This window comes from Oryctolagus cuniculus, chromosome 12, assembly GCF_051225735.1.
Source record: "Oryctolagus cuniculus isolate XC-2025 breed Fujian yellow rabbit chromosome 12, ASM5122573v1, whole genome shotgun sequence".
Lineage (NCBI taxonomy): Eukaryota > Metazoa > Chordata > Mammalia > Lagomorpha > Leporidae > Oryctolagus > Oryctolagus cuniculus.
Genome location: NC_142878.1, coordinates 44,109,120 through 44,136,582, shown reverse-complemented (window position 1 = coordinate 44,136,582; position 27,463 = coordinate 44,109,120). Strand labels below are relative to the sequence as shown.

Genomic DNA, 27,463 nt, shown 5'->3' with positions numbered 1-27,463 from the left:
GAGTTTACATTTAAACAATAATGCATTAAGTGCAGAATTTATATTAGTGCAGAATAGTGAATATATTTACATAATTAAGAAAATCATAAATGGTGAAGGGAATGATAAAAAAACAAGAAGCATTGAAACTGCAAGATAAAATTTAATACACCACTTAAATTGTTGTCTAAAACTCATTTTCTACAGAAAAAAAAAAAAAAAGAATCACACCTTGGAGAAATGGTTACTAAGGTAAAAGCAGGTTGGGACATCTTGTGATGCCCCAAACAAATATATTCTCAGAGAACACTAAATTTATGATAAAAGGACACATGAACCAACTTGAAGGGATTCTCTCTGATTAAATATGAGACAATTTGAGTATCAAAAGAAATGATGAGGGGCCGGCATAGTGGTGCAGCAGGTTAAGTTGCCACCTGTGACACTGGCATCCCATGTGGGGTACGGTTCATGTACAGGATGCTCTACTTCCAATCCAGCTTTCTGCTAATGGACTGGGAAAAGCAGCAGAAGATGGCCCAAGTCCTTGGGCTCCTGACACCACGTGGGAGACCTGGACAAAGCTTCTGGCTCCTGGCTTCAGCCTGGCCCAGCCTCAGTCATTGCATCCATTTGGGAAGTAAACTAGAAGATGGAAAACCTCTCCCTTTTAATCTCTATCTCTCACTCTAACTTTACCTTTCAAATAAATAATTTTTTAAAGATTTATTTATTTATATGAAAGAGTTACATAAAGAGAGGAGAGGCAGAGAGAGACAGACAGCAAGAGAGAGGTCTTCCATCCGATAGTTCACTACCCAATTGGCCGCAATGGCTGGAGCTGTGCTGATCCAAAGCCAGGAGTCAGGAGCCTCTTCCGGGTCTCCCATGAGGGTGCAGGGGCCCAAGGAGTTGGGCCATCTTCTACTGCTTTCCTAGGCCATAGCAGAGAGCTGAATCGGAAGTGGAGCAGCCGGGACTGGAACCGGCACCCATATGGGATGCCGGCACTTCAGGCCAGGGTGTTAACCTGCTGCACCACAGTGCCGGCCGCAATAATGAGTCTTTAAAAAAAAAAAAAAAAAAAAAAAGAATAAATCTTCAAAAAAGAAATAATGACTGCAATACCGTATCAAATTCCATGAGATCATAATGATACTTATAAAACAAAAATCTCAACTGATATCCTTTCAATGTTGCTTGGGATATTAACATATTCTAAAAATTGACAATAAAGGGAAAGACTAATACCTAAGAAAATGAATAAAGCCCAATAAAACATAATAATTAAACATTAAAAATTTTAATAACTTTTTTACTCATTTTGATTATGAATATACAATAAAATAAGATGTGTAAATCTAGGGGCCGGCACCGTGGCTCACTTGGTTAATTCTCCGCCTGCGGCACCGGCATCCCATATGGGTGCCGGGTTCTAGTTCTGGTTGCTTCTCTTCCAGTCCAGCTCTCTGCTGTGGCCTGGGAGGGAAGTACAGGATGGCCTAAGTGCTTGGGCCCCTGCACCCACGTGGGAGACGAGGAGGAAGCACCTGGCTCCTGGCTTTGGATCGGCATAGCTCTGGCTGTGGAGGCCATTTGGGGGGTGAACCAACAGCAGGAAGACCTTTCTCTCTGTCTCTTTCTCTCAATGTCTAACTCTGTCAAATTTAAAAAAAAAAAAAAAAAAGATGTGCAAATCTCTTTTTCAAAGAAGAAAGGCCTCTGGGGTCAGCGCCATGGCGCACTAGGTTAATACTATGCCTGCGGTGCTAGCATCCCACATGAGCACCAGTTCTAGTCCCTGCTGCTCCTCTTCCAGTCCAGTTCTCTGCTGTGGCCTGGGAAAGCAGTAGAAGATGGCCCAAGTGCTTGGGCCCCTGCACCCGTGTGGGAGACCAGGAAGAAGCTCCTGGCTCTTGGCTTTGGATCGGCGCAGCTCCAGCCTTTGTGGCATTTGGGGAGTGAACCAACAGAAGGAAGACCTTTCTCTCTGTCTCTCTCTCACTGTCTGTAACTCTGTCAAATAAATAAATAAAATCTTAAAAAAAAAAAAAAAAGAAGAAAGGTCTCTTGTAAACTTCTCCTAATGGAATTACCTTCTTTTAAAAGCTTGTTTATCAGAATACTTCATTATGAAGTAGTCGATTTACCATTTAATTTACCAAAAATATCAATATGGCAGACACAAAGAAAAAAGGCAAAAACACTTGATGACATTATTCCTGCATTGTGAAATCATGCTTTATGGTACACGCTATGTAAAGGGCCAGTATATAAATAATCATGACCATAAAACAAATATTAATTTAAAAAAATACAATTTAAAAAAGCCCCATTCTGTTCAATGTAGAACTTCACTAGGTGTTCCCAATCCTCAAAGCACATAACTGGATTCATAGGCCATTTATTATGGAACAGCTTTTTTTTTTTCCACTGAAAATGGATGGGAATTATTTTGGGAAAAGCCAGAATTATTTTAAGGCTAAAAAGATAACAAAACTGGCTTCAGCCTACTTAGAGCTTAAGAATTACCTGGAAGAGAAATTTAAAACAAAAATGAGATACCCAAAAACATTTTGCAGTGAAGTAAAGAAATGGCTTAAGATAACTAACAGAAGAAAAATAGGTGCTATTTAAATTCTGTTACATATGAAAAATTAGTTCCATCAAATTTTGTAAGAGCATTCTTTCATTCAGAAAACACAAAACATGTAGTGGTTATGTGGATCCTCTGCAAGACTATTACCTAATGTCATCAGAGCAGCAATCAACAACCATCCAGCTTGTGTGCGCTGAGCTGAAAGGCGACTATTTTGAGCAGCAGAACACAGCAAATCCTCTGCTAATGTCATAATCATCTATTTGTGTATAGAAGAACAAGGTGAAGAAAAACCTCATCAGTTTATAAGTCACTGGACAAATTATAGCAACTATTAACAATCCCTTGAAAACCTATATCAAATAAAAAAAATGAAGGACTGTCATTCATAAGGACTACCTGGTAAGACAATGTCACATGGGAAGTTACTAAAAATTAAGTTTTCAAGGTTAAATACTGGTCTATTAGGTGGGACACAGCAACTTTACATTTTATTTTAGAGTATATGTGACAATATATTCCTCTTGAATCAAACAAGTCTATGAAACAGGCAGTGCTCATAATAACAGAGGAAAAACTAGGTATTTCAGATTTATGGATAAGGTATGTTTATATAGTACAAAGGCCAGAAAGCATGTGATTTCTCTAAGAGAATATCTATCACCAATCATTTCTGCAAAAGTAGCAAGTATTATGAGTTGACACATAAATTTCCTAAAGTGGAAGGATAGTATATTTTAAAACAACCAACTAATAGATTACTTGAGACCTAGAATTTTTAAAATTTATTTTTATTTTTTAAATTGAATATTCAAGAGGCAAAAATAGAGAGAGAGAAACAAATAAACAGTTTCAATCAGCTGGTTCACTCCCAAAATGCCCAAATTATCCAGGGTTGGGCCAGAGCTATGTGAGGAGCTAAGAACTCAATCCAAGTCTCCCATTTAAGTGACTGGGGCTCAACTATGTGAGCCATCATTGGCTGGCTCTCAGGGTCTGCACTACAAGGAAGCTGGAATTGGGAGCTGGAGCTAGGAATCAATCAGGTACTCTAATATGGGATACAGGTATCTTCCAGTGTCTTAACCACTAGCCAAATACCTGTCCCACTAGTAGTACATTAATATTTACTAGTATTAATTTAGGACTAACTAGACTAAGGGTAAAACAAACCATTCTAGTCAAAACAGCAAAAAACAGATATTCTCTTAGAACAGAATTTCAAGTATAATATGGAGTTGGGACTCTTGACTGAATTAATGAGATCTGTAGATATTAAGCTTAAATATATGCAATGACAAATTTTTTGCTTAGTAAGATATGATGTGTTAAGAATGTAACTAAAGGGGCCGGTATTGTGGCACAGCGGGTTAACGCCCTGTCTTGAAGCACCGGCATCCCATATGGGCGCCAGTTCTAGTCCTGACTGTTCCACTTCCAGTCCAGCTCTCTGCTATGGCCTGGGAAAGCAGTGGAAGATGGCCCAAGTCCTTGGGCCCCTGCACTCGCGTGGGAGATCCAGAAGAAGCTCCTGGCTCCTGGCTTCTGAGCAGCACAGCTCTAGCCCTTGTGGCCATCTGGGGAGTGAACCATCAGATGGAAGACTTCTCTCTCTCTATCTCTCCTCTCTTTGTGTAATTCTGACTTTCAAATAAATAAATAAACCTTTTAAAAAAAAAGAATGTAACTAAAATAATAAATTTATAGCATCCCCCAAGTTGTCAACAACCTTATTCCAGTGGCATTGGCAATATCCAAAATATTTTTATGCATTTTGAAGTTATGGAACGATCTTTGGCATAGCACAAACAGTGAAGGGAATACTATAGAACTCAATAATGACATGGGAGTGACAATGAGAAGAAAAGGAAAGATAATCATTTATTCTCTTAAAATACTATTATGTGTCTAAGGGCATAGGTTTTAAGCGAATTCAGTGTCAAACAATATCCTCTTAGAAGCTGTAATTCTTAGCTATTAAAAATGAAATAAGGGGCCAGCACTGTGGCGCAGTAAGCTAAGCCTCCACCTGTGTGCTGGCATCCCACAGCGCCAGTTCAAGTCCCAACTGCACCTCTTCCAATCCAGCTCTCTGTTTATGGCCTGGGAAATCAGTGGCAGATGCCCCAAGTCCTTGGGCCCCTGCACCCACATGGGTGACCCAGAAGAAGCTCCTGGCTCCTGCCTTAGGATCAGCCAAGCTCCGGCTGTTGCAGCCATTTGGGGAGTGAACCAGCAGATGGAAGACTTTTGTCTCTCCCTCTCAACCATCTGTAACTCTGCCTCAATAAATAAACTGCCTAAATAAATAAACTCTTTAAAAAAAAAAGATTCCACTTTAAAGTGGAATATATTTATTTAAAAAATGAAATAAAACTCTACCAGTGTGCTTGGTTTTGTGTATTTCATCAAATTTTTATCTTTAGAGCACTTCAAAATTTTCTGTACTTTAAAGCTGTTTACTCTCGGGGCTGGCGCTGTGACGCAGTGGGTTAAAGCCACTGCCTGTAGTGCCAGCATCCCATATGGGTGCCGGTTCAAGTCCCGGCTGCTCCACTTCTGATCCAGCTCTCTGCAATGGCCTGGGAAAGCAGCAGAAGATGGCCCAAGTCCTTGAGCCCCTATACCCACATGGGAGACCAGGAAGAAGTTCCTGGCTCCTGGATTCGGAGAGAAACAGTTCTGGCCATCGTGGTCATCTGGGGAGTGACCCAGCGGATAGAAGACCTCTCTCTCTCCCTCTGCCTCTCTGTGATTCTTTCAAATAAATAAATAAATCATAAAAAAAAAAAACTATTTACTTTCTTTGTTCTGTCATTTATCTGGTTTTTCTCCGCTCCTAAGATTATTTATTTATTTATTTGAAATGCAGAGTTACAGAGAAGGACAAAGATTTTTCTATCCACTGTTCACTCCCGAAATGACCACAACGACCAAGGCTGAGCTGGGCCAAAGCCAGGAGCCAGAAGCTTCTTCCAGGTCTCCCACGTGGGTACAGGGGCTCAAGGACTTGGGCCACCTTCCTCTGCTTTCCCGGGCGCATTAGCAGGGAGCTGGATTAGAAATGAAATAGCCGGAAATTGAATGGGTGCTTATATGAAATGCCAGCGCTGTAGGCTGTGGCTTTAACCTGAGCGCCACAGGGCCGCCCCCATTTATCTGTTTAATTTAAAGTACTACAATCAAAAGCAAAAGATTTACCCAGAAAATTGCATTTTTTTAATAGCACTGCCATTTTGGGGGATATTTTTGAATATCTAAACTCATGAGGTTTTATATAATAATAAGTGTGTTTCAATCCACTTTAGTTATGTACACATTATTCCAACCTTGGTCAGTGGGAGCCCCTTCAGCTATCTCCTTTTAACTCTTTGATGGGCTTCTTACTTTTAGGCACAATACATCCCAGGTTTTTACTGTGCGTTTCCTGCCCCACACCTGAAACCAGTCCCTCTTCCACAGAGCCCGCTATTCCTGGCTGGAAATCACATATAACAGACATTACTGGGTGTGCCCTGCAACTGGGTTATCATTGCGTCTAGGTCTTTTTTTTTTTTTTGGACAGAATAAAAATATAAGCATTTTCAACAGGGAAAATTTTGAGTTCATATTGACAATATCAGTTCAAATTTAATGTATAGAGCTTTCACTTGGCTTCCTTGATTCTACTACTATATGTAGTCCTTTTTTTCTTATTTGGAAAATGCTGGCTCTTAAGAATATTTACATCATTATTTATTCTGAATTACTATAGGTAAACTAACTTCAAAGTAATAGTACCAATAAAACCACTGATCACCAAATTATTAAATGAAATTTAACATTTCTTTCACAGCTTAATTTGTCCTTTATAATAGAATTTTAAATGTACTATACAGCAGGGCCAGACAGCAAAATAAAGCCTTCAGGAATAAATTCTGTTACTTCTCAGATACTTCTAACTCAAAGTGCAGAAAATATTCCTTTTTTAAAGTGTGTATTAGACATTTTTCACACATTTTTAGTAAGCTATCCTTTTACTTTCCACGGCAATTATGTTGACAATATTTAACACTTAAGGAACAGTACTACTCATTACTCAGAAATGTGTCCTGCATGTCTTTGACTGGATGACTTACAAGACTATGACTTTTTAGGAAACATCTGAAACATCAGTATCACGTACAGGGAATGAAATGATTACCTTGCCCTTTCCATGAGGAATTCCTAACGGACAATGTTTCACGGCTCCCAACAAAGCTGCCACAGCAAAACTAAAGCCAGTCACCGCTTCAGGTGAAGACTTGAGTACAGTGAGCCGCTCCAGGCAACGATCTAAGAGAGGCGTCAGGTAGGACGGTAATGCCACAGCAATGCAGTGCAAACACCAAGCTGCTGCTAGCCGAACAGAAATGCTAGGATGAAGAATAACCGAAATGACACTGTCAAGAAGGCCTGGAAGGACAGAATAGACAAATGATGACTTAAGTACACAGACACAACTCAGCCACAAAATATTCAAAAGAATGAACAGTCACATGTATATAAAACATTACGTTATCTAAAACTTTTACTGATTTATTTGAAAGACAGAGCAAGCTCCTATGACTGGTTTACTTCCCAACAGCCAGACCAGGCCTGGGACCAATGCCAGGAGCTGGGAACTCAATCCAGGTCATCCACACGGGTGGCAGGAACCTAATCACTTCAGCCATCACCACTGCCTCCCAGAATCTGCATTAGCAGGAAATTGGAGTGAGGATGTGGAGCTGGGCACTAACCACACGCTCTCTGATATGGGAAATGGGAACCATAGCCAGTGACTTAACTAACTGGACAAATGCCTGCTGCAAATGTATTATTTTTATTAGAAGCCAAGTCAGAATCAAAAACAGTAAGTGATAATAAAAAATAACTTTTTTTTAACTTTTATTTAGTAAATATAAATTTCCAAAGTACAGCTTATGGATTACAATGGCTTCCCCCTCCCACAACTTCCCTCCCACTCACACCCGTCCCATCTCCCGCTCTCCCTCCCATTCCATTCACATCGATTCATTTTCAATTATCTTTATATACAGAAGATTGATTTAGTATATATTAAGTAAAGATTTCAACAGTTTGTACCCACACAGAAACATGAAGTGTAAAATACTGTTTCAGTACTAGTTATAGCATTAATTCACATTGGACAACACATTAAGGACAGAGATCCCACATGAGGAGTAAGTACACAGTGACTCTTGTTGTTGACTTAACAATTTGACACTCTTGTTTATGATGTCAGTAATCTCCCTAGGCTCTAGTCATGAGTTGCCAAGGCTATGGAAGCCTTTTGAGTTTGCCGACTTCGATCCTATTCAGACAGGGTCATAGGCAAAGTGGAAGTTCTCTCCTCCCTTCAGAGAAAGGTACCTCCTTCTTTGATGGCCCCGTTCTTTCTACTGGGATCTCACTCGCAGAGATCTTTCATTTAGGTCTTCTTCTTTTTTTTTTTTTTTTCTTTTCTTTTTTTTTTTCTTTTTTGCCAGAGTGTCTTGGCTTTCCATGCCTAAAATACTCTCAAGGGCTCTTCAGCCAGATCCGAATGTCTTAAGGGCTGATTCTGAGGCCAGAGTGCTGTTTAGGACATCTGCCATTCTATGAGTCTGCTGTATATCCCGCTTCCCATGTTGGATCGTTCTCTCCCTTTTTTATTCTATCAGTTAGTATTAGCAGACACTAGTCTTGTTTATGTGATCCCTTTGACTCTTAGACCTATCAGTGTGATCAACTGTGAACTGAAACTGATCACTTGGACTAGTGAGATGGCATTGGTACATGCCACCTTGATGGGATTGTATTGGAATACCCTGGAACGTTTCTAACTCCACCATTTGGGGCAAGTCCGATTGAGCATGTCCCAAACTGTACATCTCCTCCCTTTCTTATTCCCACTCTCATATTTAACAGGGATCACTTTTCAGTTAAATTTAAACACCTAAGAATAATTGTGTGTTAATTACAGAGTTCAACCAATAGTACTAGAAAAAAAATACTAAAAGGAATAAAGTACCAAATTGTACATCAACAGTCAAGACAAGAGCTGATCAAGACACTGTTTCTCATAGTGTCCATTTCACTTCAACAGGTTTCCCCTTTGGTGCTCAGTTGTCGCCAATCAGGGACAACATATGATATTTGTCCCTTTGGGACTGGCTTAATTCACTCAGCATAATGTTTTCCAGATTACTCCATTTTGTTGCAAATGACTAACTCAAATGCCCATCAACAGTAGACTGGATAAAGAAATTATGGGGGCCGGCGCCACGGCTCAATAGGCTAATCCTCCACCTTGTGGTGCAGGCACACCGGGTTCTAGTCCCAGTCAGGGTGCCGGATTCTGTCACGGTTACCCCTCTTCCAGGCCAGCCCTCTGCTATGGCCCGGGAGTGCAGTGGAGGATGGCCCAAGTGCTTGGGCCCTGCACCCACATGGGAGACCAGGAGAAGCACCTGGCTCCTGGCTTCAGATCAGCGCGGTGTGCCGGCCGCAGCGCGCCGGCCGCGGCAGCCATTGGAGGGTGAACCAACGGCAAAAAGGAAGACCTTTCTCTCTGTCTCTTTCTCTCTCACTGTCCACTCTGCCTGTCAAAAATTAAAAAAAAAAAAAAAGAAAAGAAAAGAAATTATGGGACATGTACTCTATAGAATACTATACAGCAGTCAAAAACAATGAAATCCGGTCATTTGCAATAAATAACTTTTTAACCTAAGAATTACTTCTAATACTTGTATTACTTCATAAAAACCAGCTTAAATTAGGTCAGTATACCAAAAAATATTTTATTTCCTCAAGAAGCCAATGTCCCTCCTTTTTTTAAAAAAAAAAAAGATTTTATTTACTTATTGAAAAGGCAGATGTAAGAGAGCTAGAGAGAGAGAAGAGATTGTTCACCCACTGATTGACTCCCCAAATGGCCACAATGATCAGGGATGGGTCAGGCCAAAGTCAGGAGCCAGGAGTCTCTTCTGGGTCTCCTACATGGGTGGCAGAGCCATCTTCCACTGCATTCCCAGGCACATGAGCATGGAGCTGCATTGGAAGTGGAACAGCCGGGACTTGAACCAGATCCCTTATGGGAAGCCGGAGCCACAAGCAGTGGCTTAATCTGCTAAACCACAGCACTGACCTCAATATTCTGCCTTTTTGTCTTGAGGTAATTACTAATTTGGTACTAGGAATTAAAAATTATCAATCAGTAACAAAGGCATCTTAAAACATGTGTCATACTTTGCCCCATCCTTTTAAGGTTTTTAATCTAATTCATTTACTACATAACTGATACACTTCAACCTACCAAATTACTCTTATCTGAGAACAAAATAGCATTATCAAGGTTTTAGTGGGTCCTCAGTGGGCTACTTACCTATTATGAAGACAGTGCAGTACAGCCACTAGTGAAAAAATATTTATACCTGCTAAGATTCAACATACGCCTTCATCTAAAAACATGAATTTCTGGGCAGCTGTTTGGCACAGGAGTTAAGACATTGCTTGAGATGCTCACAACCCACATGAGAGTGCCTGGCTTTGAGCTCAGCTCTAATTTAAGCCTCCTGCTAATGTGCACCCGGCAGAACAGCAAATGATAGCTGAAGTAGTTAAATCCCTGCCCTCAATGTGGGAGAGCTGAACTGAGTTTCAAGCTACTGGCTTTGGCCTGGCACAGCCCTAGCTATCTATGTGTCTGGAGAGTGAACCAGCTGTTGGAAAATCTCTCTCTCTTTCTCTCTGTATTTTTGCCTTTAAAAAGTATAAATATATAAAAAGAAAAACCATGTACATTTCATGCCAAACTGCTACCTAAACAGTGTAGTTCCCAGATTTAAATAGCTTATAATCACAAAAATAATGTAAAGCTCCCAGGCAGCAGGAAATGTGAAAAGGCCATTTAAAAAAAAAGACTGAAATGAAGTACTGAAGAGTCAGTCACTAGAGACCATATATTGTATAATTCCATTTACATGAAATGTCCATAATCAGTAACCCATAAGACAAAGATTAGTGGTTGTCAGGGGCTGTAAAATGGGGAAGTGGCAGTGACAGTTAACGGCAGATGATGAAACATTATGAATTAGACACTGGTGGTGGGTGTTCAACGCTGCAAATACACTAAAACCACTGAACTGCAAAGATGAACTTTCTTGTGAATTTTGTCTTAATAAAGATGTTATAAGAAGTGATAAAACTGGGACCAGCACTGTGGCATAGTGGATAAAGCCACTGCCTGCAGTGCCAGCATCCCATATGGGCGCTGTTTCGAGACCCAGCTGCTCCACTTCCGATCCAGCTCTCTGCTGTGGCCTGGGAAAGCAGCAGAAGATGGCCTAAGTCCTTGGGCCCCTGCACCCATGTGGGAGACCCAGAGGAAGCTCCTGGCTCCTGGCTTTGATGGGCACAGTTCCAGCTGTTGCAGCCAACTAGGGAGTGAACCAGTGGATGGAAGACCTCTTTCTCTCTCTGCCTCTCCTTCTCTCTGTGTAACTCTTTCAAATAAATAAATAAATCTTTAAAAAAAAGTGATAAAATAATTTAAATAATCAAAATTATTCAAATATGTACAAATTTTTAATTATCTTGATTATAAACTTTTCATGAACTATCTCTAATAAATATAAAGTAGAATCTATAATGGATGAGTTATACCAAGGAGATTTCCTTCCCTGGGAAGACTCTATCTAGAATACAAGTGAAAACAAAGCATTCAGGGGCTGGCACCGTGGCACAATGGGTTAATCCTCTGCCTGTGACACTGGCATCCTATATGGGTGCCAGTTCTAGTCCCAGCTGCTCCTCTTCCAATCCAGCTCTCTGCTATGGCCTGGGAAAGCAGCAGAAGATGGCCCAAGTGCTTGGGCCTCTGCACCCGCATGGGAGACCCGGAAGAAGCTCCTGGCTCCTGGTTTCAGATTGGCTCAGCTCCAGCTGTTGCAGCCATTTGGGGAGTGAACCAACGGATGGAAGACCTTTCTCTCTGTCTCTCCCTCACTCCACCTCTCAAATAAATAAAATAAAATAAAATAAAAGCATTCAGATTAGTCACAAACAAGAGATGTACCTGCACTTGAATCCTGTAGCAAAGGTGCAGCGGTGGTGCCAAGACTGTGTATGAGATTCCCAAGTTCTTGTAAAGCACATACTAGCATATGCTGGCTAGCTGCTACGTCTGCAGAACCAAGCCGGGTTTCCAAATTACCATCACTCATTACTGCATCTAATAGAAATGCAAGAATTAATTATGTATCACTATTTTATTAAAATACACCATAGGGAATGGGTGTTAGAAGCAGAAAGGTATAGAGGCAAAAATTAACAGAGCTACTTAATCTGTATGAAACCCTTGAGGCAATAACTGAAATGCTTAAATAGGGATGCACAAATACAGAAAAAATTCAACAAATATAACCACTTTAGTTAAAGCAATCTGATCAGAGATCTTTCAGCAAGGGCCACTGAAAAGAAGGACTTGGAAAATGAAGAAATATTTTAATAGTATTGACACTTAAGGTAAACTGAGTAGGCTTAAGAAAGCACAAGAAATGAGACTAATTATTTAGACAATATTTTAACTTTCATTGGAAGTACACACATTCTGAGGAACTATTATCACCAGCCTCTGAGATTTTGTATTAATATGGTAATGAACAAACTCTCTAAGTAGATCCATACCCACAACTTTCTTTAGCTTCCAGATGGCCTGGCAAATCTCCTTTGCAGCAGCAATTTGAGCCTTTTCTCCAAGAAGGCTTCCTATAGTAGCTCGAAGGATAAATGAGACACAGCGACGACAGCAGACAGCATCAATCTGAGTTTGGGTAGCTTTGGGGTGTGACTGTGACACAAGGCTCAGGATATGAGAAAGAAAGGCAGCAAAATATTTCTCTAGCCAAGCTCCTCCTAGTGTTGAAATAAACACCACATAAGCCTAAAAAAGAAAGGAGTTCACCTTCAAAATTAAGCTTCCAACTCTTTGCTAATTTGTTTTCCACAATGTCACACTCACCAATATTTTTATTCCATATAAATTAAATTATTTCCTGGTTTATAACCAGTTGATGTAAATTAATGTAGTACTATTTCTTTGTTTAAAAACCAAAACTGTAGTGCATGGTCTTTCAAATGGGATTTCATTTAAATTGCCTCTGTCCTACTTTGGTGAGACTGTGAGAAGTTTTAAGAGAGTTGACATAGCCAGCTAATATGTAAAAACTGTGTTGGCTTTTCTGAACAAAGGTTTCAGGCTACTTAACATTCGGAACAAGAACACCCAATTCAAACATATGAACACATTATAAGAATTAACTATGCTCTAGCACTATAACTCTAAGGGAATCGTATTCTAGAAACCTGAAAGGAAAGTTTACAGTGATGAATGGCACTCTTCGGTATTTTCATGAGTGTTAATGGTCTGGGTCCTACTTGGATTACAAAGGTAAGTAGTTTTCTTAATAATCTGTTCCTTAGAAACACAGTTTAATTACAATTATATTGGGCAGCTCATATTTTCATGAACTCTATGTACAGTAATAATCAATGAATGTTTTTTAAAAGCAAGTTTGCTTTGAACCATAGTAACAGGGAAAAAAAGGTAATTCAAGGAAAACAATGTTGAAATTTCTGTGTTGTTTTATTCTACAATACCATTCCCAAAGGTTTAGCTATTAAAATTTTGTTAAGGATCAAAAATGTAATAAGAACTGAAGTAGATAACATGCTGTAATATTTATTTAGAGTTGAAACAATATAAAATGGTTATTTTGCCCATATCAAATAATAAGGACGTAACAGCTTAAATCTGACTGTATCAGCACAAATAAACAAATGGAAAATATATTAAACCACAAGGCATCAGAAAATGCAAGGGCTAGAAACAAAAAAAAGTTATTTGTATTTCAATGGACATAAACAAAAATCTTCCATTATTAGAAACTTTAAAACATACTGTGGGTAATAAAGTTCTCTTACTTGTAACCTAGTTTTTAAAACTGTTTTGGCCTTGCCATAATCTATTTATTAATACAAGAGTGTAAGTAGTGACCTTGCAAGTATCACTTCAGGGTAGTCAGATCTAAAACTTCATCAATTGTAGGCCGATAAGAATTACATTTAGACACTGATTTGTGATTCCAACCTGAGTAACTCCAACTCGAACATCTCTGCTGACTGAACTGGTTCCTTTCAGCATATCACCACTGGCTCGAAGAAAGCCTGAACTCCCACGTAGAAACCCTGTTCCTAGTAATTCCAGAATTTCCTCCAGAGTTACTCTGCGTATGCTTTGACGTGAGGCTGCTATGACAAAGAACAAAACAGAGATTTATACTTTATGAACTAAAATTTAATGCATGATCTTGATTTGAAAAAAAAAAGCCAGCATATTAACACAAACTAAAATAAACTAAAATGCAAAATATACAGAATGTTCTACATATCAATGAACCACCAAAGTCACAAGTTCAGTTGTCAAATCAGAAGTACCACGTACCCTAAAGTACCACAGCAAGGATCTCTATTTATAAAGTCTATGACACTTTAATATCATGTTCCATTGCTCCTTTTCCTCAAACAGTCTTCTAAAGAAGAAAGGGACAGGTGTTTAGCCTAGTGGTTAAAACGATTATACTGCACACTGGATTACTTGGGCTTCAGCTCCTGACACCAGCTTCTTGTCAATATAGATCCTGGCAAGCAGTGAAGACAGCTCAGGTGGGAGACCTGGACTGAACTTCCAGCTCTGGCCCTAGCCTCTGTGGGCATTTAGGGAGTGGATCAGCAAATGGAAGTGTACTTCCTCAAAGAAAAAAAATAAAAGTTTAAGAAAAGAAAACATAAATAAATCTGCCTTGGTTCTCCATAAATGAACATAATACACAATGCTTTGAAAATTCTTTGACATAGTAAAAATGCCAAAATAGTAATTTTATTTTTCTAAATGCTGCAATTTTTAATGAAACTTTTATAAAGCAACCACTATGCCCTATTTTTTAAAATTCTGATTTAGCAATAAAACTTTTATTATCCTGTAAGTTTCAGGCCCAGATCAGTAAATGATGGATCAAGCAGGTTGGTCTTGCCACCTACATGGAAAACATGGATGGAGTTTCAGGCTTCTAGCTTCTATGGTCCAGCCCCAGCTGTTACAACCATATGGGGAGTGAACAACTGGATGAGAGATATTTCTGTTTGTGTGTGTCTCTCTTCTCTTTCTCCTTCTGTGTCTTTTTCTCCCCCTTTCAAATAAAATAAGTAACAAAAATAATGTTTATTTAAAAATCAAAAAGAGTAATTAAGAGATGAGTTAGGTCAGGTATGTATACAGTTGCCTCTAATTTAACACAGCTGAGTTTTACCCTGTTAACATATAGGAAATATCTACTTCAAAAAAAAAAAAAAAAATCTGGGGCCAGCGTTGTGGCATAGTTAGCTAAGATACCCCCTGCCATGTTTGCATTCCATATTGGAGCACTGGTTCAAGTCCTGGCTGTTCCACTTTTGGTCCAACACCCTGTCAATGTGCCTCAGAATGCAGTGGAGGATGGTCCAAATACTTGGGCCCCTGCCACCCACATGGGAAACCTAGATGGGGTTCCATCATATTGGCTTGAATTTGGATGAACCCAGTCATCGCAGCCTTCTGGGGAGCAAACTAGCAGTTAGAAGGTACTCAGCCCCCACCCTCATATATCCACATATACATCACTCTGCCTTTCAAAAAAATAAATATTTTTAAAGGTTTATTTATTTGAAAGGCAGAGTTACTGAGAGACAGAGGGGGAGAGATAAGAGATATTTCATCCTTTTGTTCACTCCCCAAGTGGCCCCAAAGGCTGGAGCTAGGTCTGGCTGAAGCCAGGAGCCAGGAGCTCCCACATGGGTACAGTGGCCCAAGAACTTGGGCTATCTTCCGCTGCTTTCCCAGACACATTAGCAGGAAGCTGGATTTGAAATGGAGCAACAAAGAATTGAACCTGTGCCCATATGGGATGCTGCCATTGTAACAGTTAAACTGTTATACCACAATGCTGGCCCCATAAATAAATCTTTTTTTTAAAAAATCTATTTCCTTCCTTTCACTTTTCTTCTGAAAATTAATGGTCACAAGATCTGACCCTCGGCCAGTGCTGTGGCTCACTTGGCTAATCCTCCGCCTACAGCGCCGGCACCCCAGGTTCTAGTCCTGGTCGGGGTGCCGGATTCTGTCCCGGTTGCTCCTATTCCGGTCCAGCTCTCTGCTGTGGCTCGGGAGTGCAATAGAGGATGGGCCAAGTGCTTGGGACCTGCACCTGCATGGGAGACCAGGAGGAAGCACCCGGCTCCTGGCTTCAGATCGGCGTAGCTCCAGCCATCGTGGCCATTTTGGGGGTGAACCAACGAAAGGAAGACCTTTCTCTCTCTCTCTCTCACTGTCTAACTCTGCCTGTCAAATAAATAAATAAATATAAAAAAATCTGACCCTCATTATACACACAAATCATATAGCTGTAGAGAAATAAATTTATGTTAAAGTTTTGAACAGAAATCTATTCCAAGGCCTAAACAGGAGAAAACCTTCTGAGACAAATGAGAATAAATCTATCTTGGCTTTTGGGAAACAAACTGTAAAACCCATAACCTTGTGAATCACAAATTCAGGGAAAATTATTAACAATAAACATAATAAATAAGTATACTGTACATTAAACTGATTTAAAAACCATGCAGGAAACAGAGCAGGGTAAATGAAGTCAAGAATTTTGGGATGGGGAATAATTGTTTGTGACTTTAAAGAGACATCAGGGTAGGACTCACTGAAAGGGAACATTTGTGTGAGTGTAATGAAAGAATAGGCAGGGGCATATCTGAAAAAAAAAAGTTGCAAAAGAGGGGGAAAATGCAACAAAGCCTTAAGAAGGGATATGAGGCCTAGTTGGATTCACACAAGGCAATGTGAGGCAGCAACTGAGGAGGTCCAGCAGGAAACAGGCTACAGAATCTTCATAGCACCTTAACAATCATTCTAACAAGGATTACTCAAATAAGGTGCCTGTAAAGGACCTTGAGCAGAGGGGTGGTAGACTATATTGAGAGCAGCCTATGGAGTAGAGGCAAAGGTAGAAGTATGTGAAGACCTATTAGGAGTGATTTATTAAAGCAACAGTTAATGGTGATTTGGATTAAGGTAGATGCAATGGAATAGATGAAGTCTTTGGACGCATACATACATATTTTTAAATTTTCCTAGGAAAAAATCAAACACAAAAAAACTTGCAAGAATAGTACAATAAACTGCCATGTACCTTTCATCTAAACTCATCCTATTTTCCTCATTACTTTCCCCACTTTTAAAGAACAGTTACAGCCATTTTTTTTTTTATAAAATGGCCCTTGAGATGAATTTGCTTGGTATTTCCTCAGAATTTTTGGCAGAGAACTACATAAGTGATACTGTATCCTTAATGTATGACATCAAAAAGCCCTGCTAAGCTTGCTGTAGGTCTGTCCCAACATTGATCATACTAGCTTTGAACATTTGGATGCATCTCCAGATTTATTTACTAAATATTTCCATTTATAGTTACTATGCAATTTGTTTGACAATGCTGTTTGGTGTAAATATTCTGTAACCCATCAAATTTTCATTCAGAAACCCACTGAGGATTCCTATTTGCATAAATTATTTGTGTTATGATTATAGAAAAGGACATCTCTATCAACTAATACTTCTATAGCTATTAGCTGGCATTCAGCCATTAAAAAATTGTTCCTTCTCCTTCTTTATTTATATTCTGTGCACACTCAGATTCCTTTCTATTTAATAGATTATACTCCTTTTCTATCTCTATTCATTTTGAGTAGTGTCTTGAATTTGACCAGAAGTATCTTGACAATGCTGACCAGTGGAAATTCCTGATTTTTTGGCACCAGATAGTCCAGGCTCACCTCAGACCTTCCCTGCCCTGACCACAGAATTAATCATTTATTCAAAGAGTCCAAGTTCTAGCCATGTTTTAAGATAATCAAATAGAACAGATGTTGAATGTGCAAGACAGGAGCCAACGGCGGCTTCATGAATTTTGGCTTGAAAACCTGAAAGGAAAGAGTTGTCATCACACTCTCTGAACAAGTACGTAAGTATAGCAGGTGTGTATATGCATGGGGGAAGGAAGATCAAGAGTTCAGTTCAGGACAAGGTAATCTGAAATGTTAAGTATGCAGCCAAATGAAGTGTCAACTGGTGTCCGAGAGAGAAGACCAGGCTAAAGATGTAAATCCAGGAATAACTGATACAGAGATGGAATTTAAGCCACAAGACCAGAGAAGGTCACAATGGAGTGAGCGCACATAGAGAAAAGCACAAGACCAAGTTCTAGGCCATGAGCCTTTTCCTGGAGAAGACAAGCAACCATCAAAGAAGAGTGAATAGGACTGTGTAGGGAGGAGGAAGGAAAATTAAGTAAGAATGGCGTCTTAAAAGGCAAAAAAAAAAAAAAAAAAGAATATGGGGGAGGAACAACTCAGTAAAACACTGCTGATAGGTCAAGCAAGATGACTGAGAAATGCCCAGTGATTTGCCACAGCTAAATATAAGAACATAAACTCCACAAAGGCAGTTCTGTTTATCTATTTACATATCCCATATTCTCAGAACAGGTTTTGACCCAGTATAAACACTCAAAAAATATTTTTACAGGGAAAGAAAGTTTACAAATGGTCAATAGGTATATGAAAAACTGTTCCAACATCAGTGACCATCAGAAAGACAAATCAAAACCATGAGAAATCACTAATATTGAATAGCTATTATCAAAAAAACAAAACATCAGTGTCACCAAGGATGTAGAGAAACTGAAATCCCTGCATACTTTTGGTGAGAATACACAACAGTGCAGCACTATAGAAAATAATATGGAAGTTCATAAAAAAATAAAAATAAAAAATAGGGGCAGGCACTGTAGCACAGTACATTGAGCTGCTGCTTTGGGATGCCACTGTCATACAGTGCACTGCTGGTTCAAGTTCTAGCTACTCTGCTTCCATACCATATGCTTACTAATATATGTGGAGGCAGCAGATAATGGCCCAAGTACTCCTGCCACCTATGTAGGAGACCCAGCTGGAGTTCCTGGCTCCTGGTTTTGGCTATTGTGGCTATTGTGGGCAACTGGGGAGCGAATTGGGAGCAGCAGTTGGAATATCTCTCTTTTCTCTGCCTGCACCTGCTCCTACTCGCTCTTTCTCTCTCTCATTCTTTCAAACAAATAAAAATAAATAAAATTTAAAAGCTTGAAAGAAAAAAAGAACTCTTCTAGGGAACTTTACTACAAAGAGAAGAAAAATGGAACTCTTGGTGGCTGGTTTTAAAAATATATATATTTTTAAGACAGTTGAAACAAAAGCATAGTTTGTAGAAATGACCAGCAGAGGGGAAAAGCATGAAATGGAAGACAGAATGGTGATAGCTAGAGCAATGTCCTTCAGCAGGTGAGAAAAAGAGCTCTAGCAAGAAACAGGATAATTCCTTTTTAACAACAGTGGCAAAGTCAGAGTAGACAGGAAGAGATTCTACTATGTGGGGAGATATGGTAGGGGAGCCTATGGAAGACAGTCCATCAAATAAAGGTAAGATGACAGCAAAGGTCTGAAGCTAGAACAAAGTAAAAAATAATCAAATAGAAAAGTGAGAGACAGGGGGAGTAGTGGATTAGGCAACCACTTGCAATGCCAACATCCTATATTGAGGTGCCAGTTCATGTCACAATTGCTCCATTTCTGATCCAGCTTCCTGCTAATGTGCCTAGGAAGGTAGTGGAAGATGGCCCAAGTACTTGGGCAACCCACCTGTGAGATCTAGCTGGAATTTCAGGCTCCTGGCTTCAGCCTGGCCTAGCCCTGCCTATTGTGGCAACTGGGGAATGAAGCAGTAGACAGATCTCTTTCTCTTTTTTTCTCCCTCTCAAGCTGTCATTCAGTATTTTAGATCAATAAATCTAATTTTTAAAATTTGAGACCTAGATGATATCTCTTAATGAAAACTTTACAATTTATTTTGTTGTAAAAAAAAGGTCATAATGTAAAGGAAGACAAGGACTGAAAAAAGCTCACTGCACTCCAAGAGTTTTTAAATTTTTCTCAAATTTTCACTGAAGTGTTTGAAAAAGAAAGCTTAGAAACTACAGCTATGTTTATTAATAAAAACTGGCTGACAGGACCAGTGTTAACAGCAGGTAAAGTAACCTCCTGCAATATCAGCATCCCATATGGGTACCAATTTGATTCCCAGCTGCTCCACTTCCTATCCAGCTCCCCGCTGATGCACCTGGGAAACCAGCAAAAGATGGCCCAAGTCCTTGGGCTCCTACACCCAGATGGGAGAACCAGATGAAGTTCAAGGTTCCTGGCTTCAGCCTGGCCCAGTCCCAGATGCTGCAGCTATTTGAGGAGTGAATCAGACGATGGAACATTTCTCTTTCTCTATCTCTCTCTCTCTCTGTAACACTACCTTGCAAAAAATAAGTATTTAAAAAAAGAAAGGGGGCTGGCGCTGTGGCATAACAGGTAAAGCTGCTGCCTGCAGTGCTGGCATTCCATATGGGTGCCGGTTTGAGTCCCGGCTGCTCCACTTCTGATCCAACTCTTGGCAATGGCCTGGAAAAGCAGTGGATGGTCCAAGTCCTTGGGTTCCTGCACTTGCATGGGAGACCCAGAAGAAGCTCCTGACTCCTGGCTTCAGATCAGCACAGCTCTGGCCATTGTAGTCAACTGGGGAGTAAACCAGCGGAAGGAAGAACTCTCTCTGCCTCCCCTTCTCTCTCTCTCTCCCTCTCTGCCTCTCCTTCTCTCTTTGTGTAACTCTGACTTGCAAATGAATAAACAAATATTTAAAAAAGAAAAGAAAATTGGCGGACAGAATGCTCTTTTAAAAATAATAGCGGGTAGCTGTTATGCTATACATATTTGCTAATATCAACTGGGAAAAATTACTGAAGATAGTATGAAAATAATTACATTAATTTACCTGCTCCTGGATGTTTAGAAATTATAGCTTTAGCCAATACTGTGCCAAGTAGCTTTGAAACTGAAATCCGCACATCATAATTAGAACCTTCAAAGGACTTAAAACATAGTGTGGCCACACTGTCCAGGTCTGTGCTCCACATAAAGATGGCCTCATTCTGAAGTTCAAGGAGACACTATTCAATTAGATAAACAGAAATTAATAAAAAAAAAATAAAATATCAGGGTCAAATTTATATAACTTGTAGAAACTACCACAGTCTAACAAAAATAATATACAAGTCCAAAGTCCAAATGCTCAAGGTAACAAGTGAATATTTATTATAAGTCATTAAGATTATAGCATATAAGAAAATGGTCCCACAAAGGGTAGGAGAAGAAACCAATACTAACTTAGGAAGGTATGAAAAATGTTTTAGAATCAATCTGTCAGCTATGAGCAACTATGAGAATAATTTCAACATAAAAAAAGTTTATGACCTAACCAAGTATATTAAGAAGGTATAGCTAAAAACAAAGCTACTATGAAAGAAAATAAACCTTACATGTAAATTTTAACTATACAGAACAATAACAAAATGGAATGAATACTTAAGAATCTGGAAATAAACTATTGATGACATGCTGCTAACTAGCTGATCACCAAGGCTATAGCTCTAGATCATGTAGCAGTTGCGAACTTACACAGAGATAACCTGACTTATTTTCTTTACACACACTTTTAACAAGGCTGCTTATTAGACCATTTTACCTTTGCAGCAGCACAACGAACAGCCATGGATCTATCCGTTAAGCAGGATCTAGCAGCTTTATAAACATCTCTGTGGCAAGGAGTAGCAGCAGCTCCTAGTCCTTTCAATATATTTTGCAGACTCAGCATAATCTCATAACGACCTTGAGACTACCAAAAAGAAAACAAAACATTTAAACAGGAAAAAAAAAATTCTATTATGAAGAACAGCACTAAACTGATAGTTATCTCACATATTAGATATGTCAGACTTCTTTTTTTTTTTTTTTTAATTTATTTATTTGAAAGTCAGAATTACAGAGAGGCATCTGCTGGTTTACTCCCCAGCTGGCCACAATGGCCAGACCTGCACTGATCCAAAGCCAGGAGCCAGGAGCTTCTTCCGGGTGTCCCACATGGGCGCAGGGGCCCAAGGACTTGGGCCATCTTTTGCTGCTTTCCCAAGCCATAGCAGAGAGCTGGATTGGAAGTAGAGCAGCTAGGATTAGAAACAGCACCTATATGGGATGCCAGCACTGGAGGTGGTGGCTTTACCTGCCACGCCACAGCAACAGCCCCAAATGTCAGACTTCTGTACATACTAACCAACCCACTGTGACATTAATAAACATTAGTAGTTACTATTTCATGAGGTATTTAGTATTTTAAAGGTGTTATACATATTTCAACAATCCAAACTTCACAGAGCTGTCATGAAGATAATATGAAAGCATACAGGAAGTGCCTGGCTGGCAGGGGCAAATGTTTAGCCTACAGTTAAGATGTCTACATATGCCCAAGTTCTTGAGCCCTTGCCACTTTTGTAGGAGATCCGGATGAAATTCCTGGGTCCTGCCTGGCTCAGTTCTGGCTGTTGCAGCCATTTGGAAAGTAAATGAGTGAATGGAAGATCTCTTTCTCTTCCCCTCTCTCTTTATAACTCTTTCAAATAAATAAATCTAAAATAATAATAATAATAACAATAATAATAATAATAATAATAATAATAAAAGGATGCCCTCATCCCACATCAGAGTATCTGGGTTTGATGCTTGTCTCTAGATCCTGAACCCAGCACCTTGCTTAGGTAGAAGCTGGGAGGCAATAGTGCCAGTTCAAGTAACTGGATTCCTGCCATCTATTAGGAGACTTGGATCTAGTTTCTGGCTCTGGGCTTTGACTACGGTCCCAGCTGTTTGGGCATCTGAGGAGTAAATCAGCAGATGGGATTGTCTCTCATATACAATTTTTTAAAAAAAGTATGTGGCATAAAGCGTGCATGTCTTCAACCATTTATTCAATAAATGTTTACTAAAATAAAGTGCATAAGAAGACTGCAGTGTTGCTATATACTAGCTACTTAACCCTGGACAAACCTGACTCTTTATCTGTAAAATAGAGGTAACAGCATCCACCTCACAGGTGGCAGTAAGGGAAAAATGAGTTAATACATGCAACATGCTCAGAACAATGCCAGACATACAGGAAACACACAACAGATCTGGCAACTGTTAATATTTTATTATCATTTGTTGACTAGGATAGTTTAACTCAGAAGTTAAGTCCTGGCTTCAGAATTAAAAAGACCTGGGGCAGGCAGATGGGCAGGTATTTGGCACTGTAGCTGAGGTGCTGCTTAGGATGCCTGCACTCCATATTGGGATACCGGGGTTCAGGTCTTGGTTCCATGCCCAATTACCAGGTGATGCTAAGCAGTTGGGACTCTGTAACCCATGTAGAAGGTCCAGATTGAGATCCCTACTCCTGGCTTCATCTCAGCTCAGTTGTGGCTATTGTGGACATACAGAGAATAAACTAGCAGATGGGAGATTTCTCTCTCTCAAATAATAAAAAATAAAATTAAAAAATGATGGAACCAAGATAGCAGCTGAGTAACAGGGTCTGGCAACCATCTCCTACAGAGACACCAATGTGAATAGTTACGCACACAGAAGGTCACCTTCACAAGAGCTACAGAAGTCAGAGGATGTCATACACAAAGCACCAGAAACTTCCAGGGATCCCAAAACCTCAAAAAACAGAAAATAAGGTACGAGAAACCAACCATCTACGAACAGAAATTTCTAAGTGCTTAGGTGAAGATTCCAAAATAGCTCTTTTAAAGAAACTCAATGAAATTCAAGAGAACACAAAGAAATGATTCAATATTCTAACAATAAATTTGATGGAGATATGGATGTAATTCAACAAAATCAAGCAGAAAGCTTTCTACTGAAAAGCACACTAACTGAAATGTAAAACAACAGAAGGCCGGTGCCCCAGCTCAATAGGCTAATCCTCCACCTGCGGCGCCGGCACCCCAGGTTCTAGTCCTGGTCGGGGCGCCGGATTCTGTCCCGGTTGCCCCTCTTCCTATCCAGCTCTCTGCTGTGGCCCGGGAAGGCAGTGAGGATGGCCCAAGTCCTTGGGCCCTGCACCCGCATGGGAGACCAGAAGCAGCTGGCTCCTGGCTTTGGATCAGTGCAGTGCGCCAGCCACAGCATGCCGGCCGCAGCGGCCATTGTGGGGTGAACCAATGGAAAAGGAAGACCTTTCTCCCTGTCTCTCTCTCTCTCGCTGTCCTCTCTGCCTGTCAAAAAAAAAAAAAAAAAAAAAAACATCAGTAACAGAACAGAGAACAGATGAGACAGAAGAATCAGTAAGCTCAAAGACAGGCTATCTGAAAATATATACTTGGAGGGAAAACAAAAAGAATCAAGAAGAATGAAGAATGCTTACAGGAAATATGAGATATCAGGAAAAGAGCAAATATCTGACTTACTAGGATGCAAGAGAAACTTGAGAATGTCAAATGGGTAGGAAATATAGTCAAAGAGATAATGATAGTAAACTTCCCAAACCAACAGAAAGATAGAATCACCCAGTTACAGGAAGGTCAAAAGTCATCAGTCAGAGTCAACTCATCTAAGACTACATCAAGATATATTACAGTCAAGCTCTCAAGGTTAAAGGGAAGGAGAGGATTCTCAAAGCTGAAGAGAAAAGAAGCAAATAACACATAAAGGGGTCCCAGTTCTCCTGACTACCAACTTCTCAGCAGAACCATTAAAGGCCAGGAAGGAGTGTAATAAGTCTTCCATAGTTTTAAAGGAAAAACAAACAAACAAACAAAAAAAACACCTGCCAGCTGGCTACCCAGCAAGGCTATCTTTTCAGGGAAGAGGGAGAGATAAAGATATTCTCAAACAAAACCTGAGAGAATTTACCACCACCAGACCTGTGGTACAAGAAATGCTAAAGCAAATTTTTCAAGGGCCAGTATGAGAGCACAGAGGGTAAAGCTGCCATTTGCAATAAAAGCATTCCATATGTGTACTGGTTTGTGTCCTGGCTGCTCTACTTTCAATCCAGCTTCCTGCTAAAACACCTGAGAGAAGTGGCAGAAGATGTCCCAAGCGTTCGGATCCCTGTCACCCACATAGGAGACCAGAAGCTCCTGGCTCCCGGCTTCAGACCAGCCCAGTCCTAGCCACTGTGGCCATCTGGGAAGTGAACCAGCAGAAGGAAGATCTTTCTCTATCTCTCTGTAACTCTAACTTTCAAATAAGTAAATTTTGAAAGAAAGGAAGGGAGGAAGGGAGGAAGGGAGGAAGGGAGGAAGGGAGGAAGGGAGGAAGGGAGGAAGGGAGGAAGGGAGGAAGGGAGGAAGGGAAGGGAAGGGAAGGGAAGGGAAGGGAAGGGAAGGGAAGGGAAAAAAGAGAAGAAAAAGTTCTTCAAACAGAAAGAAAAACAAGAAGACAGAAAGTACAAAACTCACTGGTAAATGTAACTGTACCAACAAATTCAGAATGCTATAATGTCATAAACATGGTGTATAAGCCATATGTAATTATCTATAGACTAAAAGAAAATAATAATTAATTAATAATAATTACAATTTTGAGACATGCAATATTGAAAGAGGTCAAATGTAACATGAAAAAAATATGGGGAAGGATGGAATATAAATGTGCAGTTCTGTATTAGGATTTCTTATCTCTTTGGTTTTTGTTTGTCTCTTTCTTTATCTTATAATTAATGTGAGGTAATAATCATCTCAAGATAGCTTGTTACATCAAAATAAGGGTTTTTTGGTAAGCCTCATGGTAACCACAAAGCAAGAACATGTAACAGCTTTATCAAAAATCACAAGCAAGCAATTAAAGTACATAACTAGAGAAAACAATATCCACAAATAAAGACTGTAAGAGAGGGAGAAAGAAAATTATTAAATATTGTGACATAGCATAACACTTTATGCATAAGATATCACCTTATGCCAGCATCCTATAGAATGCAGATTGAAGTACAGCCTGCTCTGCTTCCAATCCAGCTTCCCACAAATGTGACTGGGAAGGCAGTGGAAGATGGCCTAAATACTTGGACCCCTGCCACCCATGTGGGAGACTGGATGGAGTTCCAGGCTCCTGGATTTGGCCTGGCCCAGGCCTGGCCCAAACCTGGCTGTTGCAGATATTTGAGAAGTAAACCAGTAGATGGAAGATCTCTGTCTCTTTCTCTCCCTGTCTCTGTCATTTTGCCTTTCAGCTAATAAAATTAAAAAAAAATTTTTTTAATAGAAGAGGAGGGAATTCTTCCAAATTCATTCTATGAAGTCAGCATTACTTTGACACAAAAACCAGGCAAGAATGCACATGTGTATACACACACACATGCACAAACACAACAGGATTGATAAACACAGATGCAGAAATCTTCAACAAAATACTAGCATTTGATTCTGACAGAACATTATAAAAAGATTCACCATGATTAAATAGGATTCATCCCAGGGATGCAAGAATGGTTCAACATATACAGATCAACAAATGTGATATATACCACATCAACAGAATAAAGAACAAAATGCATGATCATTTCAATAAATGCAGAGAAAGCATTTGCAAAACAGTCAACATCTTTCATGATAAAAACATATCTCAACATCATAAAGACCATATATAACAAACCAACAGCTAACATATTGAATGGGGAAAGGTTGAAGGCTTTCTCTCTAAAATCTGGAACGAGACAAGGATGCCCATTTAAACCACTTTTATTTAATCTAGTACCAGAAGTCCTCTTTGGAGCAATCAGATAAGATAAAGAAATAAAGTACATCCAGACTGGAAAGGAGGAAGTGAGTTTGCCACTGTTCACAGATGGCATGATTTTATATAGAGAAAACTCTAAAGTCTCCACCAACCAGCTGTTAGAATAAACAAATTCAGCAGTCACAGGATACAAAGTTGATGTACAAAAAACCAGTAGTATTGTTATAAACCAATCATGGCTCACCTGAAAAGAAATTAAGAAAAGAATTCTATTTCCAACAGCTACAAAAAATAAATAAAATACCTGGGAATAAACTTAACCAAAGAAGTGAAAGATTTCTATAACAAAAACTAGAAATTACTGATGGAAAGATAACCTATGCTCATGGCTTGGAAGAATCAATATCATTAAAATGTGGATCCTTCCCAAGGCAATTTACAGAGCCAATAGAATCCTTACCTAAATATCAATGACAGCCTTCACACCACTAGAAAAAACCTACTAAAATTTGAGGGAACCATAAAGGACCACAAATAGCCAAACCAATCTTGAGCAAAAGAACAAAGCAGGAGGCATTACATTCCATGACTGTATTACAAAGCTACAGGAATTAAAACAATATGATACTGGTATTCAAAACAGATCCAGGCCGGTGCCGCGGCTCATTAGGCTAATCCTCCACCTTGCGGCGCCAGCACACCAGGTTCTAGTCCCAGTTGCCCCTCTTCCAGCCAGCTCTCTGCTGTGGCCCGGGAGTACAGTGGAGGATGGCCCAGGTCCTTGGGCCCTGCACCTGGGAGACCAGGAGAAGCACCTGGCCCCTGCCTTCGGATCAGCGCGGTGCACCGGCCGCAGCACGCCAGCCGCGGCGGCCATTGGAGGGTGACCCAACAGCAAAGGAAGATCTTTCTCTCAGTCTCTGTCTCTCTCTCTCACTGTCCACTCTGCCTGTCAAAACAAAAAAAAACAAAAAAACAAAAAAACAAACAAACAAAAAACAGATCCAGAGAAAAAAGGAACAGAATAGAGACCTTTTCAGAAGCAAACCCATGCATCTTCAGTCAACTGATCGTTAACAGCAGTCC

The 27,463-nt window shown here is 39.9% G+C and overlaps 1 protein-coding gene across 16 annotated transcripts in view; it reads right to left on the bottom strand.

Moving 5' to 3' along the window:
- Positions 1-27,463, bottom strand: part of HEATR5A (HEAT repeat containing 5A) — a 147,906-nt gene that overhangs the window by 85,272 nt on the left and 35,171 nt on the right. For 9 of the 16 annotated variants that reach the window (XM_070053790.2, XM_070053792.2, XM_089309827.1 and 6 more), the window contains 7 exons: positions 21,345-21,494; positions 20,595-20,769; positions 13,731-13,888; positions 12,269-12,524; positions 11,658-11,813; positions 6,762-7,012; positions 2,726-2,837 (listed from right to left, as the gene is read on the bottom strand). In XM_070053790.2, coding sequence (XP_069909891.2) covers positions 2,726-2,837; positions 6,762-7,012; positions 11,658-11,813; positions 12,269-12,524; positions 13,731-13,888; positions 20,595-20,769; positions 21,345-21,494 — 1,258 coding nt within the window. Of the gene's footprint in view, positions 1-2,725; positions 2,838-6,761; positions 7,013-11,657; positions 11,814-12,268; positions 12,525-13,730; positions 13,892-20,594; positions 20,770-21,344; positions 21,495-27,463 lie in introns of all 16 variants that reach the window. The other 7 variants (XM_051822142.3, XM_070053791.2, XM_070053794.2 and 4 more) reach the window with 1 other exon arrangement.